At 45.5% G+C, this 21485-nt stretch overlaps 1 protein-coding gene across 8 annotated transcripts in view; it reads left to right on the forward strand.

The window, feature by feature from the left end:
- Nucleotides 1-21207, forward strand: part of LOC115103774 (chondroitin sulfate proteoglycan 5-like) — a 44021-nt gene extending 22814 nt beyond the window's left edge. Inside the window, exons 3-7 of one of the 8 annotated variants that reach the window (XM_029624745.2) lie at nucleotides 11987-12175; nucleotides 15175-15253; nucleotides 17427-17483; nucleotides 18991-19092; nucleotides 20353-20441. In XM_029624745.2, coding sequence (XP_029480605.1) covers nucleotides 11987-12175; nucleotides 15175-15253; nucleotides 17427-17483; nucleotides 18991-19077 — 412 coding nt within the window. In that variant the 3' untranslated portion in view covers nucleotides 19078-19092; nucleotides 20353-20441. Of the gene's footprint in view, nucleotides 1-11986; nucleotides 12176-15174; nucleotides 15332-17426; nucleotides 17484-18990; nucleotides 19093-20352 lie in introns of all 8 variants that reach the window. The other 7 variants (XM_029624717.2, XM_065009409.1, XM_029624710.2 and 4 more) reach the window with 7 other exon arrangements.
- The last annotated feature ends 278 nt before the right edge of the window (nucleotides 21208-21485 follow it).

The following is a 21485-nucleotide window of genomic DNA, read 5'->3' on the forward strand; positions in this document are numbered from 1 at the left end:
TTCAGCCTCCTGAAGGCGCTGCTGCGCCTTCTTCACAATGCTGTCTGTGTGGGTGGACAAATTCAGTTTGTCTGTGATGTGTACGCCGAGGAACTTAAAACTTACTACCCTCTCCACTACTGTTCCATCAATGTGGATAGGGGGGTGTTCCCTCTGCTGTTTCCTGAAGTCCACAATCATCTCCTTAGTTTTGTTGATGTTGAGTGTGAGGTTATTTTCCTGACACCACACTCAGAGGGCCCTCACCTCCTCCCTGTAGGCCGTCTCGTCGTTGTTGGTAATCAAGCCTACCACTGTTGTGTCGTCCGCAAACTTGATGATTGAGTTGGAGGCATGCGTGGCCACGCAGTCGTGGGTGAACAGGGAGTACAGGAGAGGGCTCAGAACGCACCCTTGTGGGGCCACAGTGTTGAGGATCAGCGGGGTGGAGATGTTGTTACCTACCCTCACCACCTGGGGGCGGCCCGTCAGGAAGTCCAGTACCCAGTTGCACAGGGCGGGGTCGAGACCCAGGGTCTCGAGCTTAATGACGAGTTTGGAGGGCACTATGGTGTTAAATGCCGGGCTGTAGTCGATGAACAGCATTCTCACATAGGTATTCCTCTTGTCCAGATGGGTTAGGGCAGTGTGCAGTGTGGTTGAGATTGCATCGTCTGTGGACCTATTTGGGCGGTAAGCAAATTGGAGTGGGTCTAGGGTGTCAGGTAGGGTGGAGGTGATATGGTCCTTGACTAGTCTCTCAAAGCACTTCATGATGACGGAAGTGAGTGCTATGGGGCGGTAATCGTTTAGCTCAGTTACCTTACCTTTCTTGGGAACAGGAACAATGATGGCCCTCTTGAAGCATGTGGGAACAACAGACTGGGATAGGGATTGATTGAATATGTCCGTAAACACACCAGCCAGCTGGTCTGCGCATGCTCTGAGGGCGCGGCTGGGGATGCCGTCTGGGCCTGCAGCCTTGCGAGGGTTGACACGTTTAAATGTTTTCCTCACGTCGGCTGCAGTGAAGGAGAGTCCGCATGTTTTAGTTGCGGGCAGTGTCAGTGGCACTGTATTGTCCTCAAAGCGGGCAAAAGTTATTTAGTCTGCCTGGGAGCAAGACATCCTGGTCCGTGACGGTGTTGGTTTTCTTTTTGTAATCCGTGATTGACTGTAGACCCTGCCACATACCTCTTGTGTCTGAGCCGTTGAATTGAGATTCTACTTTGTCTCTATACTGACGCTTAGCTTGTTTGATTTCCTTGCGGAGGGAATAGTTACACTGTTTGTATTCGGTCATGTTTCCAGTCACCTTGCCCTGATTAAAAGCAGTGGTTCGCGCTTTCAGTTTCACGCGAATGCTGCCATCAATCCACGGTTTCTGGTTTGGGAATGTTTTAATCGTTGCTATGGGAACGACATCTTCAACACACGTTCTAATGAACTCGCACACCGAATCAGCGTATTCGTCAATGTTGTTGTCTGACGCAATACGGAACATATCCCAGTCCACGTGATGGAAGCAGTCTTGGAGTGTGGAATCAGATTGGTCGGACCAGCGTTGAACAGACCTCAGCGCGGGAGCTTCTTGTTTTAGTTTCTGTCTGTAGGCAGGGATCAACAAAATGGAGTCGTGGTTAGCTTTTCCGAAAGGAGGGCGGGGCAGGGCCTTATATGCGTCGCGGAAGTTGGAATAGCAATGATCCAAGGTTTTTCCAGCCCTGGTTGCGCAATCGATATGCTGATCAAATTGAGGGAGTCTTGTTTTCAGATTAGCCTTGTTAAAATCCCCAGCTACAATGAATGCAGCCTCCGGATATATGGATTCCAGTTTGCAAAGAGTCAAATAAAGTTCGTTCAGAGCCATCGATGTGTCTGCTTGGGGTGAATATATACGGCTGTGATTATAATCGAAGAGAATTCCCTTGGTAGATAATGCGGTCTACATTTGATTGTGAGAAATTCTAAATCAGGTGAACAGAAGGACTTGAGTTCCTGTATGTTGTTGTGGCCACACGATGTCACGTTAACCATAAAGCATACGCCCCCGCCCCTCTTCTTACCAGAAAGATGTTTGTTTCTGTCGGCGCGATGCGTGGAGAATCCAGCTGGCTGCACCGTCTCCGATAGCGTCTCTCCAGTGAGCCATGTTTCCGTGAAGCAAAGAACGTTACAGTCTCTGATGTCCCTCTGGAATGTTACCCTTGCTCGGATTTCATCAAACTTGTTGTCAAGAGACTGGACATTGGCGAGGAGAATGCTAGGGAGTGGTGCACGATGTGCCCGTCTCCGGAGTGTGACCAGAAGACCGCTTTGTTTTCCCCTTTTTCGAAGTCGTTTTTTGGGGTCGCCGGCTGGAATCCATTCCGTTGTCCTGGGTGAAAGGCAGAACACAGGATCCGCTTCGCGAAAGTCATATTCTTGGTCGTACTGATGGTGAGTTGACGCTGCTCTTATGTTCAGTAGTTCTTCTCGACTGTATGTAATGAAACCTAAGATGACCTGGGGTACCAATGTAAGAAATAACACGTAAAAAAACAAAAAACTGCATAGTTTCCTAGGAACTCGAAGCGAGGCGGCCATCTCTGTCGGCGCCGGAAGTACAAAAAAGTTCATTTCCCCTTTGAACACATGATTCACATCGTGATTCAAGAACAACATGTTAAATAAAAAATAAACTAATTCGAATAACCAATCAACGTAGAATTACAACTCTTGATAACTCCATAAGGAAATAATGGTATCCCATCAAGTAACGGTAAAACAGAATAGAGACTAGTGTTTCTCATTCATTTTATAATTAAATCCCACCTGTTTCGATAATTTCTAGTGAGATTGATCAGGCCTCACCAGAAAGTCAGGATAGATACAGGGCATTCAACACCATTAAATATTCCCTTTCCCCTTTCTTTCCATGTCCTTCAGAATCACTTTAAAATATTTTAAACATGTCCATCATTCTGCATACCCAATTGAAAACCAAATTGAAAAGACCCCACAAAATAAATCCCACAGTATCAACACCACTAACGCATATTCATGACCGGTAAATTGGGTGTGGGTGCTGGTGCTGGTGTGTGTGTGGTAAACCGTAGGTCAAAAACACACATGAACAGGCCTTCCTTATCTGGGAACTCCATTTATGGCCTACTCCAGATACGTGTATGCCGAATATCACTAACTGCTCTCCCCAAGACCACAGTCTCAGGGAACATTCCAACAAGAGATAATGAAACCCCCTCCTCTTCTGGAAAAGAAAGTGTACTTTTCCTTAGCATTCACTAATGCTACATAGCAATCCAAAAGTATTCCTTATAAACCAAACATGATATTGGTAAATCCACTGTCCTTACTCCAATCCTTAAGCGTTTGTTTTAATCCACCCCAACTTTTATGTATCCTTTATTTAGCATATACTACCCTTAGACACGGCGACTTTATATCACCACGGAGTCTCTTTTCCCCATGATTCTCCATAACCCCCGCACCACAATGTTCAAAAATATGAGGTTAATTTTAGGTTTGGTAACCCCTATGCTTATTCCTCATGACCTCTCCACCCTTTCGTCCATTCTAGAAATCTATTTCAGAATAAGACGACATGAAATGTAAATCTATTTTATAATAAAACGACATAAACTGTCTCATGAGATTAAACCCCCCCCAAGGTTTTCAGAGTTTTTCAAGGAATATTCGGCAAGATAATTTGAATTTGAATTAGAATCCATCCCCTTGGCAGATTCTTTAACCCAAAATACTTTTTCCTTGGGCAAATTTAGCAAATTTCTCATCATAAAGAATCTGCGATATTTGATCCCTGGCATCTATTAACAAGTTGTGTAAAACGTGATCTCATCCGTCTTCCTTCATATAGAAACTGTAATCTCTATGAACCGATATCGATTGTACCGAAATCATACACCGCTAGGTGAAAGTTTCCTGTCCCTCTACTTTCCGAAGGATTTGCTGTGAGTCTGCGAAGTTAGCAGAGTTATATTCCACTCTCAAAGCATCCTGTTCTATTTCTTCCACTGCCCTCGCAATTGCCGTTTTCATCACAGGTTTCAACCCTGTCATCAAAGCCGGTGTACAAAGCATCTCTGAGTTTTTTATTTGATTCGAATTTTCCGTCAGCAGGGAAATGTTTCCCAATTTCATCCAGTTTGCAAAATTTTTCCCATATTCGAGCCGAATTGGTAGAATGCTTGTGCGCTTCTTTCAGCATCTCCATGGCGTTATTAAAATACTCTAGCTCCGCTTTACAGGGAGAATCGGGGCCGTCTGTCACCATTTCAATAGTTATTATTCCCCAAACTCTCCCGACTGTGTCCAGGGTGTTTAGATTTCTTCACTCCCGTCTCTAATAGACACCTTCTAACAACTATTTTCCAAGGTCACGGCACTAATTGGTCACGGCACTTAATACCTTGTATTAGAACCAATACTATAGCGTCTGCAAATGTATTACTGGAGAATACATGTTACCTAAGGTCTTATTCCAGTGTTGCGCCTCAAATATCACTGTTGTTGATAACACACATTACCAAAATGATTCACACTTGTCTTCCTATTTCCACATAATCTGTCACGGTTCCCCACCCCAACAGGACATGAAACCAACCTCTCTTTATTGCTACTGCTAATACACCCAAATCCAACAGCGTTCAAATATATTTTCTTCTAACCCTGAATGGCAACCTTTTATCCTAGTACACAAGCATGTCACTTTATCCATCCACACCCACTCTACTGCCGCATGGCCACTGCGGCTGGGACCTCCACCCTCCTTACGGGTCTGGCTGATAAACCGCTACACTAGGGTTTTACCCTCCACAGGACCACCTGCACGGAAATTACCCTCTCGCTCTATGAGTCTTACCCTCTACATGAACTATCCTGCTCAGGACTTACTCCCTTTAAATCTACGACCGGGCATAATACAATGGGCCTACGGAATAAACTCAGGCTTTCTAGGTCCGTATCCTATAACTTTTCAGCCTACGATTCTCATCTCCCAAAGATGTCAAAATGAGTGGAAACAGGTGTAGGAACTGTGCCTACCTCGTTTGTTGCCAGCTCCTGCTCCACTGATCTGGACTTTCTGGTTGGACTGCAAATCGTGGTGAACTCTGCTCGCAGCGCCAACTGTTCAACTTGACGAACACTATGAAAGCTCAAACCAAGTTTATTCATCCCAAAGGGTCAAACAGCTGTACAGACAAAAGACATATTCACACAAGCACTGATATTTAAGCCTTTCTCCTATGCTGAGTCTCCTACACATCTGAACAGCCAATGCACCTCTGTTGCTTGACCGAACCGTAGTGATACCTGTTCTTCCTCATTTCATCTGACCTGACCTCTGCCCCAAAGTGCTCACTCCTCCCCAACTCACAGCTGTCATGTTGTCTCGTACCAGACGGTGTCTGTCCTCCTCCCATAGGATCCCTGATGGCTAACAATAACATAGCTTGACATTATGTAAATATGATAAATTACCCTCTCTCCCTCAGTGAAAGGAATAAATATATTTCATGATTTCATAAGTCAAGAAATCAGAACCCAACAATGGCATTTGAAATGAAACCTTCCCAATATGTAGATTGGGATTCAGAAAGGGTTTCAAATCCCATGTCTGATTCAATTTTGGGTATTAGCTTGAGTTTAAATGGAATGGAGCACTAAATCTCTAGATGTTTAAACTGTTGAGGGGCACAGCAGTACCTCTGTCTAAGGCCCTTCCTTCAACAAAACCCCCTCCTCCCCAAACTCATCCAACCCATTGTTATAAAACCATTCTGCCGGTCATTATGCAGATCTATGCCAAGATATTTATTTCCCTTAATCCTGTAACTCACCGAACTAACCAATCAGCAGGGAGAGATCAGAAATTAGCAAACATCTGTGTGGATTAGCATGCAAATGTATGCGCGGTAGTTAGTCCCTGGATGACCATCGCCTCCTGACTAGCGCTGATGGAGATGATGATGGCAATGAGAGCTGGCACAGATGTATCGAACAGACAGGGTCGCCATGCCAACGGGATTATGTTCACACGACAGGAGAGCTCACACAAATGTATGTGTGCACATACACTCAAGTTGAGACACACACACACATGCAGGTACGCATACACACAGATGCAGATTGAGTGAGACACACACACACACACACACACACACACACACACACACACACACACACACACACACACACATATATGTTTTGCTTTTACCATGAACCCAGTAGAACCTCTCCCAACTCAAGGCCCTAATCATGACATTATGACCCTCTGTTCTCCTCCCCCCGCAGACACACAGTTTCTCACCAGTGTGCAGCTTCACAGTTCAACTGTTGAGTGATCTTGACCCTGACCTCTTGAGTCTGACAGTTTCCTGTGGCAGGTCAGCAGTAGGTAATCTCCCAGCAGGCCTAATGGCCAGAGATGAGGTGTGTGATTGAGATGGCAGATGCCCAATCTTTGCAGAGATTGGTCTTATCCTTTATACTGGTTTATAATCATTGGAAAGCCAAGAGCAATATCGCAAATCACTCCCATAAAACTTAACTAGGATATTACAGCAATGTGGCGGCGGGTAGTGGTTAAGAGCTTTGGGCCAATAAACGAAAGATCGCTAGTTCGAAATCCCTGAGCCGATTAGTTGAAAAGTCTGTTAATGTGCCCTTGAGCAAGGCACTTAACCCTAATTGCTTCTGTAAGTCACTCTGCATAAGAGCATCTGATAAATGACTCAAATGTAAATGGTTATCACTGCACTTATAGAAGACAAGGTCTTTGGTGGGCTTAAAGAGATCATAGTAAACCATAAACAAACAGTAAACACTAACGTACATTGATTTTGATGTCTGTGAGAAGTCCATGTTAGATGACACTGTCCCACGAGACTGTTGGACTGAGTCAGGGAAGATCTGTGTTACACTGAGGGACAGTCCAACTTCTGTCTGAGGTTGGAGTAAGAAGCAATATGGGTCAGTGGAGCTCTGGCACAATTTTAGCCCAGTTTGTGTGCGTCTGTGTGTAACGGTGAACTGGGGCTGATTCATACACCAGCCCAATTGAATTACAGTGGGATGAATGCAAAGGGCTCTGCCCTCTGTTATAACACACTCCAACAAGTAGTTGGTTGTGTCTGCCCTCCACATCTCTCTCTGGGGTTTACCGACAAAGCCATGTCCTGCTATGTATGTGTTCACTGTAAGCATTTGCATTCTACACGTGTGTGCGCATGTGTGCGTTGGTTTGGATATGAAGTGGTTCTAATTTGAATGTTTGATCTACCTAACGTCAATAGTTTACCTCTCTCTACTGTCCTAACTGACATGGCCTGAGAGCGCTAACATTTTTTATAATTACCCCCAAAGCTGGAGGACTGAGGACAACACTCTGTAAAATGGAGTGTAGGAGGGAAAGAGAGAGAGAGAGAGATGGATGGAGATAGACATGGCAGAGAAAGAGAGAAAAAGTAGGAGGGACCGAAGGAGAGAAAATGAGTCAGAGCTCATCCTGCCTGCCAGTATGGAAACAGATCAGGACGAGCCAGGTTAAATTAACTCTGTGTGTGTGTTTGTGTGTTTGTGTGTGTGTGTGTGTGTGTGTGTGTGTGTGTGTGTGTGTGTGTGTGTGTGTGTGTGTGTGTGTGTGTGTGTGTGTGTGTGTGTGTATACAGTTATAGCTGTGTTTTAGTGTGTGTGTGTGTGTCCTGCAGCTTGATATAATTAAAAAGAGGTATTACCACCAGGAGTCCCATGTAATCATGGCGATTTAAAATTTTGGGTCGCATTATGACAAGTATACACACAAATAAATATGCATGTGCACGCACACACATACGCACGCACGCACACACTCCCTCTCCTCTAGGATTATGGCTATATTAAGACCCCCTCCACCAATAAGCAGAAGTAAGAGAGCACAGAGTCATTCAAGAGGTCAAGAGGTCAGACACAGGAGATGAAGATCTAGTGAGAGGGCTCAGATCAGGGAAAACACACAGACCCAAACACACTTTTTGACACTGTCGTGTAGCATTATGACCATCCTGCGTCACTTTACTTGGACTAAAGAAATACACTTTTTGACACTGTCGTGAAGCATTATGACCATCCTGCGTCACTTTACTTGGACTAAGGATTATAACCATAGGCCTATCACGTACATGCCCTTGTGTCAGTCATCAGTTAAAAAGAGGGTGTCTTGTTCTGCTCTGAAAATCTTCTCCTGCATTCATCCCAGTTATCAGCAACAGAGCATTGGGGTAGGTGCATGTCTGACATCAATGTGTGCACAATTACAATGATAATTTAATATGGCCAATTCCTGAAAATATTATATAACATAAAAATACTGTTGGCAAGTCAGCTATGGTGTAATGGAGTGAGTTTTGACACTCTTATGTAGGTGTCATAACCATATAAAATAACGCAATATATATCGCAACAGGTCTAAATGTATTTATTTGTCATGACAGTGTTATGACCATATTATGGCAGGCTATAACAAGTTATGTCAGCTGTTATGACATGGTTATGGCCGTGTTATAATGTGTTATGACGCTAGGGGTCAAGTAAAGCGTTACCCAGCAGGGTAATGGGTTTTGTATTGCCAGAGGAGGCATATGGGTGATAGTTTGACTGATTTGTTTCCTCTATCGATAACACTTTCCTGATCATGGTGCAACCCACCTAATGACTTTCCACACATTCATTTGTCAATTAAATGAGTTTCAATTTACTATTTTATTATCGATTCGGGGTCGACTAAGCTGGGGCTCTAGTTGTTAAACTAGGGGAAACACTGCTCAATGTTGTGACAGTCATGCTGGGCTCTGATTAACGTTGCTGATCCTCCCCTCCATTTACACTCCATTACCCTTTCATTATCCCTCGTTCTCCTTCCCTTTGTACAGTACCCCCCACTAACCTGCCCCCAACCCCCTTTCCTTCCTATCCCCCATCTACCCTCATCCCCCGTCAACCTCACCCCACAACACTGTGGGGGGCCTCCCAGTAGGGGGGCGTCCCATCTGTGCCCCCCTCCTCTTGGCCAGGTTAGGGTATCTATCCCAGGGGAGTTGGCAGTCGAGCAGCCTTTACAAGCCTAATCAAGTTAATATTGAGGGGATTTGTGATGTGGCTCAGGTTCGGGTAATTCCATTGTGTCACTGGGTTAGAGGGCTGTATTTGGTTGCGATTGGGGGTTGTGGTAAATCTTAATTGAGTTAATGATGGGGTAGGGAGGGAAGGCTCTGTGGTTACACTGGGTAACTGGTTAGGGTAAAGCTGTGGGAGTCGTGAGTGTTTAAACGAGGAGCTCAGAGAGAGAGAACCAAGCATAGCAAGAGCCAAGCCTTTTAAGGTAAATGGTGAATGTTTCTACTGGGTTTATTTCAGTTGGATTGTTTCAGTTTGATTTTAACACTTGAGAAAACGTGCAACCAAAATCTTTAAGTCAAATTGTACGGTTTTTAGGACTGCTGTTTTAGGACACCATTTAAATGATGTCAAAACCAAAGTCTGCTGGAGGCAGCTGGCAAAGAGCAGGAGAGTGGAAGGGGAGAGAGAGACATAAGGATAGTGGGAGGAGGAGAAGAAGAGGTGGTAAATCAGTGATAAATTAGAGCGATGGAGAAACTCAAGGGGCAAAGTGATAAAGGAGGGAGTAAGAGGACATTGAGAATGAGAAATAAAGAGATTACTAAGCGAGAGAGAGTCTCATGAGAGCTGTGTGTGTGTGTGTGTGTGTGTGTGTGTGTGTGTGTGTGTGTGTGCGTGTGTGCGGTGGAATTACATATCAGTGCTGCATCTGCTTCTTGTGTGACTCAGCTGGATCACCATGGCAACCAACCATCCTCCTTACCCTCTCCTTAAATTTACTCTCTCTCTCTCTCTCTTTCCTATATAAACTACCTCTTTGTACCAACATACAGTACTCTGGCACGGAGGGTACCCTGGTACCCTGGCACGGAGCCAATGCTCCTCGGTTGGCACGTTCAGCTCAGACAGAAAGGGGGCAGGATGCAGGAAGTGGTGCTGTAAGGAACCGAGCTCCCCATCACCCGCTTACTGGGCTGAATTGAAACTGTGAATCTCAAAGGCCATACTCACACCTCCATTCATACTGGGCATTTACATTCATCTGTGTGAGTCTGTAGGTCTCTTGGCCTGTGTTTGGGGAACAGGGGAAGGGAGAGGTGCATTTATTTTGCTCTTCACATTCAAATTCTTCCAAGTGAATGTGAGTCCATCCGTAAGTGGTGATTTCCCCCTAAAATCCACGTGCAGATATTCAACCTGGAACCTAAGGGTTCTACCTGGAACCAAAAAGGGTTCTTCAAAGGGTTCTCCTGTGGGAACAACCCAAGAACCCTTTTAGGTTCTAGATACAGTAGCAGCAGGAATATACATAGTATCTGGTTACTATGGTTTCATTCAAGTTATAAGCAGTGAGAGACATTACCATTTCCCCTTGTAACCAGTGTGATCGACCCAGTTTATAGAGTCTATGTCTTCTTATGCAACATGCCATACAACTCATTCTCGTAGTGGTTACAAGCATGTGAAGCAGCACATTTGGTTAGTAAGGTTCCAGTCTTGTTAAGAACTGAGATATTTAGATGCCAGATAGTCAGCACAAAAAGCCATCTGCCTCTGTCATTTTTGTCCCCAGGCGGAAACCGTACACTGGCAAACTGGAGAAAAAAAGAGTCTAGGGCTCAGATGGCTGTGTGTGTGTGTGTGTGTGTGTGTGTGTGTGTGTGTGTGTGTGTGTGTGTGTGTGTGTGTGTGTGTGTGTGTGTGTGTGTGTGTGTGATGAGTGTGTGTGTGTGTGTTGAGTGTGTGTTGAGTGTGTGTGTGTGTGTGTGTGTTGAGTGTGTGTGAGTGTGTGTGATGAGTGTGTGTGAGTGTGTGTGTGTGTGTGGAAAACAGCCTCTGGCTCTTTGTTTTGTTCTATTTTCTTCTCTCTGATCACATTATCCCTTCAAATAGAGCCATGTTGACGGCCTGCTGGTGACACTTAATTAAGGCATCTGAGAGTCTGTTTTAGACTAAGAGTTGAAATTTCACTTCCATAAATGATATACACGGCTGCATATGTGGGATGTTGAAGAGCATTTTTTAGACCCCACATCCAGGGCTGGATTTCATCTGTATCGTGGAAGGTCCGCGATACTGCTCGATTTAAATTGAAAGACAATGTTCCCGCATAGATTTTTCTATTGTGTTGTATGATCGAACGTTTGCCAATGTGTAACTCTGTCTTGTTGTTTTTGTCGCACTGCTTTGCTTTATCTTGGCCAGGTCGCAGTTGTAAATGAGAACTTGTTCTCAACTGGCCTAACTGGTTAAACAAAGGTAAAATAAAAAAAGTACAAATCTGAGATTGTCCACAATACTTCCACGATACGGATTGAATTCAGCCCTGAAAGCTTTCAGACTCACATAATGAAGCACTTGGGATAATTATAAACAGAAATTCTTGATGTTCTTAAACAGAGCAAACTGGATGTAAATGTGTGCCAACCGTTCAAGCTTGAACTATGAATGACACAGTGGTACTGCCCTCACCCTAATCTAAATCATTTAGAGCCTGCACACACACACAGACAGAGACACACACACAGACAGAGATACACACACACACACAATTTTGTTGACGTGTTCTATTTGGTAAATAAGCCCTCTTCCATTTCTCACCCGCCCTTCTTTTCTCTCCATCCTTGATTTATTTCCTTTACGCTCCTCTCATGGCCTTTCTCCACTCTTCCCTTATCTGGCCATTTCATCTGTCACCATATCTTTCACTGGCTGCTCTTCTCTTTCCTCTCCGTATTCCATTACACACGCCTTATTGTTTCCACTACTACTACTTCCCCTCTTCGTCTTCATCTTCATCTTCCTGTTCTTCCTCTTTTTTCTTCTTCTTCTTTTTCTCTCCTCTCCTTTTTGCTCCCCTCTCTCTCTCCATCCCTCCTTCTCCATGCAGGTGTAACGTCCAGGACTACATCTGGCACAAGGGTTCCCGCTGTGAGTCGGTGGTGACAGAGTTCCAGGTGCTGTGTCTGACCATCGGGGCGTCGGCCCTCATGGTGCTGCTGCTTTTCATGATCATCGTCTGCTTCGCCAAGAAGCTCCACGTGCTCAAGACCGAGAACAGCAAGCTGCGCAAACGCAGGTAAGCTTACAGCGGGGGCCTGGGGAAACCTGCACAAATATAGGGGAGTCTATGGACCAGATAAAACCAGTTAGCACAAAGGTGTAAGAAAACCAGGAAAAACCAGGCAGATCAACCAGAGATCATAGAACCCATGGAAAACTGTCTGTGCAAATGCAGGTGAGCTTATGGACTAGAAAAACCAGGCAGCAGATAGACAGGTATTTGAGCTCTTGTATTCTCACAGCATATGTATGTGATTTAAAAAAAAATCACACTCACTATCAACAAAGCTTAGCATTTCCTGCACTTTTTAAAATTATCATATTTAGTATTCGAGAGAAGAGGCTGAGGGAGGGAGGGAGGAAGGGAGGGAGGGAGGCTGGACTGGAAAGAGGAGGATGGGGGATGGGTCACAAACAAGGAGAGGCGATAGACAGAACAGACAGAGGGGGAGAATTGGATGGGATCAGATAAAGGGGGGAGGATATTAAATGAGCGAAGGAGACAATGAAGGAATGCGGAGGAAGAGGAGGGGGCGGAAAACACGATGACAAGATAGATGAGAGAAGAAACGCAGAAAGAGAGAAAAGATAAAGCAGAGAGAGAGAGAGAGAGAGAGAGAGAGAAAGGGAGGGATTGAGTTTGCATTGAAAGAGAACAGGATGAGGATAGATAGAACGAGTGCAGTATGAGATGCGGCTGTGCCTTCGCTAGTCGTTTTGCCTAGCAACAGTGAAGTCATGTAGGAGGGTGGATGAGTGTGGATGCTTCCATCAGCAATGCACATTTCTTAGCTGAGGATGATGATGTTAGCATTATGATGATGATGAAGGAAAGTGGAGCAGTCAGTGCGGTGGATAGCGTGCTGATGGCTAGCGCGCGGTGCTAGCTGAAAATAGTGATGTCATTGCTGCTCTGGCTGCAGCTGAAAGTAGGGCAGTCTGATCAGGAGTGTATGAGAGGGGAGGGGAGACAAGGCAGGGGAGATGAAGTTGACCTACATACAGCTGTGCGACCTGGGGGTGTGTGTGCGCACGCGTGTGCACGCGTGTATAGGACACTGCTGATGAGGCTCATGTATACATGAGACGCCCACCTCTCTCTCCCTCCATCTGCTGCAGATAATTGCAGTGGCCTGCACAATGTATGTGCCGCAGTCAAGATGAGGTATGCTTCCCTGTCAGAGAGAGAGGCAGAGAGAAATATGGAGCGAGAGAGAGATGGAGGGAGAGAGGTGCTGGGGAAGGTGGGGAAAGAGAGAGGTCATGAATGGGAGGAAGGGGGAGAAAGGGAATGAGAAATAGTAGGGATTGAGGGAGGGAAAGAGAGAGAAAGCGAGAGGGGTGACAAGAATGGCAGAGGACAGAGGACAGAGAGAGAGAGAGATGCAGGTAACGTTATCTTTGCAGAGAGGAGAGTGTGTTCTGGCTGAAGAGACAGATTAAAACTGACACACCCTGGCTTTAGTCCCTTTTCTCCTGGGCCACGGCTTAAATCTCTCTCTCTCTCTCTCTCTCTCTCTCTCTCTCTCTCTCTCTCTCTCTCCCTCTCCCTCTCTCCCCCTCTCTCTCTCTCTCAGCCTTGTAGTATCCTCCTTTCAATTAAATTAAATTTGCTTTGTTGGCATGATATAACAATGTATGTATTGCCAAAGCTTACTTTGGAGATTTCAATATTAACATCATTAAAATAATAATAATAAATATTGTAAACTTCTTTCTGTCTCCCTATTTATTTATTTCTCTACTCCATCTCTCTAGCACACTCCTCTCCCTCCTTATTACTTGAGCTTTGATTGGCCTGTCATATGAACTCATTAAATATAAATGTTGGCGCGGCATCTCAGTCAGACAATAGTAGGAACTGATGGGTCTACTTCAGAGGATGTTTAACTATGGTTATGATGAGGAGAGGGAGAAAAGGAGATTGAGAAGAGACAGAGAAACTGAGAAACTCTTTCCAGCCAGCAGACGTTTCGAGAATAACATAAAATGACAAATGACTGTTTGGGAAGTCTGTTTTGGATATCAAGTTTCTCCAAGTGTTTAATTGGGTACACAAAGTGAATCACAGTGCTTCAATGGTAGGTCAATGGTGAGTCATTGTTGCCTGTTTGGAAAGTACCTCTCATTTTTGTTTTCAGTTGCAAAACATTTTGCTATACAGTGTGCTCTATTGAATGCAACCCAGGATTGACTTTCAGTGGAAATAGCTGTAGTCTACTTTTGATTCACAGCTGATTTGTTGCATCACAGAGGGTATCTGTCTGTCATCTGCAAACTGAAGTCTTACACTTGCACTATACTGTAACTAACATAGTTCTCTCTTGCTTGTTCTCTCCCCACCTTCTTTGCCCCCTGTTTTCACATACTTTCCCCTCGTCCTTGAATCCTCCCTATTCTCCGTTCATCTCTCTTTTTTCTCTTCTCTCCACCTCTTGCTGCATCCTCTTTTTCAATCTCCCCCTCCCCATCGACACTCTCCTTTTCCTCCACAATGTGACCACTCCTACTTTCCTCCTCGTTTAATCCTCTTTTACCTGTTCTCCCTGGTTCCCTCCCTGTCCTCCCTTCCTCTCGTCTCTGGTCCCCTCCCTGTCGTCCCTTCCTCTCGTCTCTGGTCCCCTCCCTGTCGTCCCTTCCTCTCGTCTCTGGTCCCCTCCCTGTCCTCCCTTCCTCTCGTCTCTGGTCCCCTCCCTGTCCTCCCTTCCTCTCGTCTCTGGTCCCCTCCCTGTCCTCCCTTCCTCTCGTCTCTGGTCCCCTCCCCCTCCCTTCCCTCCCTTCCTCTCGTCTCTGGTCCCCTCCCTGTCCTCCCCTTCCTCTCGTCTCTGTCCCTCCCTTCCTCTCGTCTCTGGTCCCCTCCCTGTCCTCCCTTCCTCTCGTCTCTGTCCCCTCCCTGTCCTCCCTTCCTCTCGTCTCTGTCCCCTCCCTGTCCTCCCTTCCTCTCGTCTCTGGTCCCCTCCCTGTCCTCCCTTCCTCTCGTCTCTGGTCCCCTCCCTGTCCTCCTCCTCTTCCCAGCAGTAAGTACCGGCCTCCATCGGAGCAGCACAATGATAATTTCTCCCTGTCCACCATCGCTGAGGGCTCCCACCCAAATGTAAGGAAACTGTGCGACACCCCTCCTAACGTCCCTCATGCCCGTGCTTTGGCTTACTATGATAACATTATCTGTCAGGTAACGTGGTTCTCGTCTCTCTCTCACCCTTTTCTTCCTTCCCTCCTCCGCATGGGCTTGAGTGTCACCTCTCCGGGGTACAAGACGGGTGTTACAGTGGGGGCGTTCTCCTTCGCTATGGGACAAGTCTACAGGCGTAGTACTACTCCCGGTTACTGAGGCAACACTGTTACCATAGCAACAACGTGGCTGTAAAGTCTCTACTGTGCATTGCTTATTGTCAGTTATTGGTTGAGTTTTTTTGTTAGCTATTGATCCCACTTGAAGGTGACACAAAAACACACATGCATGTACACACACTGCAGATGTGAAATAAGTTGATCTTACCTATACATCTGCCTGACCCGGTGGTGTGGTCAGTTCTGCCTATCTGCCTAGACTAAGACTTGACCAAGAGAGAACTCCTATAGCCCTCACTGTAACCCCCTCCACCCCATCTATCCCTGATCTGCTCTCCCTTCGATCGGTATGTCACTGCATGCCTGCTCTATCGCTCACATGGTGGCCCCCCCTGGTGGCCATGTCAGCCGCTGCAGCAGCCTGTCCGTCGCTCTGCCTCTGTATCTCTGTCCGTCTGTTTCACTCGTTTATCCTGACTTGGGCTGGATAGGTTAGAAAAGTGAAGAAAGTCTCTTGATTGGTCGATAATAGAGCTTTGGGGGGGGGGGGGGGCGGTGAATCTGGGGGCATTAAATGTATTTAGTTTATGGGGTTATTATCAGGTTGATAGCGGATGGTATGCGAGATGTGTGCACGGTGGGCGGGGCTATTAAGTCAGGATAAGCATTTGAGATGCAACGTCCCCCTGCTGCCTGTAGGTGGCGGGGGAGAGTATAGACCTAGCTGCACAACTAACGGAAGCATGGGGGTAGCATAGCGCTAACATGGTCGTAGCAGCATGAGTAGAAGTAGTGCTACGACATAAGATGTGGCGCCACATTCTCACAACTCATCAAATAGTTCTGGTCGTCGTACTTGGTATAACCACAAGCAAATTGCTTCACTTAGCTTTCTTTTGCTCGTTTCTTTGTTTGTTTGTAGATGCAGTGTTATTCTTCCTTCCGGGTAATTGCGATAATGTTTCTGTAAATAAAATATAGTGACAACTTGGGGGGCATCATATTGCAGTGGTTCATACCATGATACAGAACACTACTAACCGTAACCACAACCCAATATCATCCACAACCAAATAAAACACCATACAACACCCCCATCTTCCAGACATCTTCTAATCACTGAAACAGGATAGCTCTGCTCTTTGAGTCTCAACCTGGGTTTGCAGCTTAGCTCTACAGCTCTAAGTCAATGTATTAGTACATCTCTCTATCCATAGGAGTTCATATAGAGCACCAGTATAGAGTATCTGGAAAAAAGGTCCATTAAAATACTATGTAGATTCATCTGCAGAGAACAGTCAACACCATAGAGACATACTTCTTACTAAAAAAAGCTCAGAAAACATAAACTAATATTGTGAATAACCAATACCTCAAATCCCTCCATCTAGTTCATGAACTAAAACCCCTGTGTTTCTATGTCAACACGGTACCCTCAGAAAAGTTTCATCTAACATTTACTATGGTAATGTCAAGGCCACAAAGCACCATCGTTACTGAGACAAATCCTTCAGTGTCCTTATATGGGCAAGACAGCCTCTACCTCTCAATGTGAGCTGGGAATATAAGCTATCATCCTTAGGAAGTTCCCCTTACTAGGTCTCTTCTCTTCTCTTCTCTTCTCTTCTCTTCTCTTCTCTTCTCTTCTCTTCTCTTCTCTTCTCTTCTCTTCTCTTCTCTTCTCTTCTCTTCTCTTCTCTTCTCTTCTCTTCTCTTCTCTTCTCTTCTCTTTCTTCTTCTCTTCTCTTCTCTTCTCTTCTCTTCTCTTCTCTTCTCTCTTCTCTTCTCTTCTCTTCTCTTCTCCTCTCCTCTCCTCTCCTCTCCTCTCTCCTCTCCTCTCCTCCCTCCCTCTCCTCCTCCCCTCCCTCCCCTCCCTCCTCCTCCTCCTCCCCTCCCCTCCCCTCCTCTCCTCTTCTCTTCTCTTCTCTCTCTCTCTCTGAGGATGTTATGTATATAACCCTCTTCCCCCCCTTCAGAAAACCATGAGCAGATACACCTGGGAGTGTAAGACCAAAGAGGAGCCCGACAGTGAGGTAAGATAAACCCCCTCAGATGGCCCGTCCCCCTCTCCCTTAAACGGCTCTCGTTGTACTGTGACCCTGTCAGTCACCCTCTCTCAACTCAACGGACCAATCCACGGCCCCAAACTTGGCTAGTCAGAACCTAGTGCTGTTACTTCTAAGTGCTGATCTAAAGTCAGTTTATAAGTTAAGTTAGCCATTACCTCTTAATGGATCATTTCCGGATTTGAGTAAATGCTGATTTTAGACATGATACATATCTTTACATATTGTGGGCTCTTAAAATAACAACTACGAAATAAACAGAATTTAAAATGTGAAATGTACAGTCTTATCTAGGTTAAATGGCACAGAGATAAGCATTGTAGCAGTCCAGTAGCAGTACGCTGTTGTCCTTGTAGGGTCCTTCAGAAAGGGGATATCGACCCTTCCCACATGAGTTCTTAGCAGAAGAGAAAACACTGCAGTAGACTGAAACCAGAGAAATCTCGTTAGACAGAGACTCTCTCTTCAGATAAACACACGGTCAGAAACGGTACACACTCCAACATGCATAAAAACACTATAATATATACAGAAACACAGATAATACAACTAGAGAGTGAAATATTGTTGTAGGGAGAATAGTTTCTCTATTTTCAGCATTACATGGACCGAGTACAGTGGATTGTATCCGTTTACCCTTAATCTCCTATCAACATTAATACTTGTCATTTTATGGACCATGCTGGTTTACAGCATATCTTTAACTATGGCTTGTGTCAATTCCATTCTAACTCAGTCAATTGACAAAATGATAAAGATGATAAGTAAACGTCTATATTTAGAGTAATTCATACATGTATATGTTTATGTGCTATGTATTGATTGAATTAATATTACATTGATAAAGTGATGATAGGATTGTACTGATACTTAGTAACATGTTTTCATAATACTGACATGTCCTTGTAATGTTGACATGCCAGTCCTGTGCTGTGGATTAAAGTCCCAGGATGTATAGTACCGGTGTCCCTATTGTCCAGTCCTGCCCCGTAGGCTGTGCTTTGCTGTGCTGTGCTGAGCCATACTGTACTGTGCCGTGCCAGTGAAGACCATTGAGGCTCTCTATCTATCTGTAACAAATCGTTTGACTCAGTCCTGTCCCACCCTCTTCGTGTCCTTCCTCTACTACGCATACACAGATACACACACACACACACACACACACACACACACACACACACACACGCAATTCCAGACACACTCACATCAACTCTGAACACACACACACACACACACAAAGTTGTTGTTCCAGACACACTCACATCAACTCTGAACACACACACACACACACACACACACACACACACATACAGACATAGGCATAAAGCAGGAAGGATACAAAGATCTGTCCATGTTTCATCTTCATCTCAACACCCCGTATATCTCTGTTCCAAAAACTCCCCACAAAGTCCCTCTCACCCTCGTTCCCCAATACAATGGAAAACAACAGCAAACAAACAAACACATTTTCCAGTTTCACGCTGACGGAAGGAAAGATGGCCCCTATCCTGTAACCATGGAAGTGACGTATCCCCACGTCCTGCCCGAAGTTACTATCTAGGCCATCAGCCAATGGGTAAATGCTCTCGCCATCCCTTTTGTGTGCCATTGAATAACAAGCATTCAGCTCTGTTTCGTAATGGCACAGCCCTCAGGGTCTGCAGTGCGCGTGCCTGTGTGTGTGTGTGTTTGTGTGTGTGTGTGTGTGTGTGCGTGCGCGTGTGTGCGCGTGCCTGTGTGTGTGCGCGTGCCTGTGTGTGTGCACGTGCCTGTGTGTGTGCGTGCGTGCGTGTGTGCTTGCGCGTGTGTGTGACTGTGTGTATATGCGTGTGTGTTTGTATATGTGTGTGCACGTGTGTGTCTGTCAGTCAGCCTGAGCACAGGCAGACACTTCTACCTCAACACAGCAGGGTCGATGAAGCTATGCAATATTAATGAGGATAACAGGCTAGGAATATCAGGTTCAAATGAATGCCAATCCATTCTTGTTCTTGACCTTAATTAAATGCAGCCAAAAGGATGAATTGAAGTGAAACAGAGTTGTCTCCTAATGCATTGTTTTTCCAGCTCCAGCTGTACTGTAGGTATGTATGAAGGTGGTTCCACAGACAATGTGTTTAATGCCATTGAGGGCACAGCTCATTGTGTTTTAATTGGGACAGTAGCGAGGTGAAGGGGGCTGGATGAGTGATGGTGGGGGGGTTCTTGCATGTGGATGTGCATGCGCTTCCCGGTTGGACGGATGGGGTGCTTGTTGGTGGGTTATGAAGGGTGGGAGGGAGTCGCTCATACAGTTCTCCAATCACCTCTATGTCACTTCAACCAAAACAAATGTGCAAAGAGAGCATGATGTTGAAACAAATGGATAGCCACGGCCAACGTACATGGGTCTTTTTCACAGTTAGCTGACTCACAGCTCTCTTCCATTGACGGATAGTCAGGTAGTGTGAGGATAATATGGGATTTTGGGATATTTATATCCAAACAATATATTAAATCGGATTACAGAGAGGGATGGAAGGGAGAGGGGTGGTAACAGGTGGAGTTAGAGGCTCTAATATTTGAAGATGTTAAGATGGTATTTCAGATATTGTCATCTCTTTAAGGGAATGAAAATATGCAATTGCAGTGGTCTGTCTATAAGGGTCTAAAAATTGATTGGTTGAAGGCCATCTATTGGCCAATGCTGTGACAGTCCCAATAACAGGATGCAACAAAAGACCACATGGTAGACCAGAGGGAGGGTTTGGTTTATAACAGTTTTGTGCGGTCTGACTGGGTGGGCCTAACCGTGTTTTCTCTTCCCTCTGTCCATCTGTCCGTCCGTCCCTGGCAGGATGATCCTAATGCCCAGAACAAGCTGGAGGACCCCGTGAAGGCCCCGGTGCCCAAGGAGGACGACTCCCTGAACATCCACAACTCCCTGACCCCCAAACACGAGAACCACAAGGTACTGGGCGAGGAGAACTCCTCGGAGGTAAACTCACTGCAGAACAACATGATGTAGAAGCCTGGGTCGGGATGAGAGCTCCAGTCCTGCTCTCTATCCCAGCCACCACGCCTACAACTGCTACCACCAGCCAACCACCGTCTACAACACGGCAACACTGCCACCAAGCGGCCCACGCCGCTGCAAAAAAAAAAAACACGCCACCCCAGCTGAAACTCCCCCCTGACCTGCCACCGCCTATAGCGACCCCTTACGCCCAATCACGCCCCCCTGCCTCGCTGCCCTGCCCCTTCGTTGCTGTCACTCTGCTCCCCCTTACCCCCTGCCCGCACGCACATACACACACTAGAACACACAAACCGACACACCAGAACACACAAACACACACATATATGTACATACACACACTCACATATACACTCATATTCCCCTGCCTGCATTGGTGTATTTTGTAAAAAGAAAAAAATCATATGGAGTTTAAAAAAAGAAGTTAAACATTGTAAAAAATATAAAAGTTACTGAGAGGTTTCGATGTTTGTCTGACTAATTAAGTGAGTATGTATAAATATATGAAAAAAATGCTTGGATTGATATAAAAGAAACAACACAATGTGTCTTCGTTTTCATTGATGTGATTTCTAATCCTTTGATGTACTTGTTTTATTTTGTACTTTTTTGGGAATACAGACTTCAAAACAGAGAACAAAATCTGAGTTGTTGAAATAAACCTTTTTAACATGACACCTTTGTCCCTGTGTTTTCCTGAACAAGACTGTCCCTTTCCCTCTCCAACTCTTGCATGGCTTATTACATCTTGGTAGCTCCTTAGGTTGCGCTCACACACACACACACACACACACACACACACACACACACACACACACACACACACACACACACACACCCACACACCTGCAGCTTGCATGGATCCTGTAGTTTGCGTTCTCACAGAACTGCAGCTGAAACACACAAAACAAAAACTCTTCTCTCACCACTCATGCCAAACACACAAATAACTA

This window comes from Oncorhynchus nerka, linkage group LG3 (assembly GCF_034236695.1).
Source record: "Oncorhynchus nerka isolate Pitt River linkage group LG3, Oner_Uvic_2.0, whole genome shotgun sequence".
Taxonomy (NCBI): Eukaryota; Metazoa; Chordata; class Actinopteri; order Salmoniformes; family Salmonidae; genus Oncorhynchus; species Oncorhynchus nerka.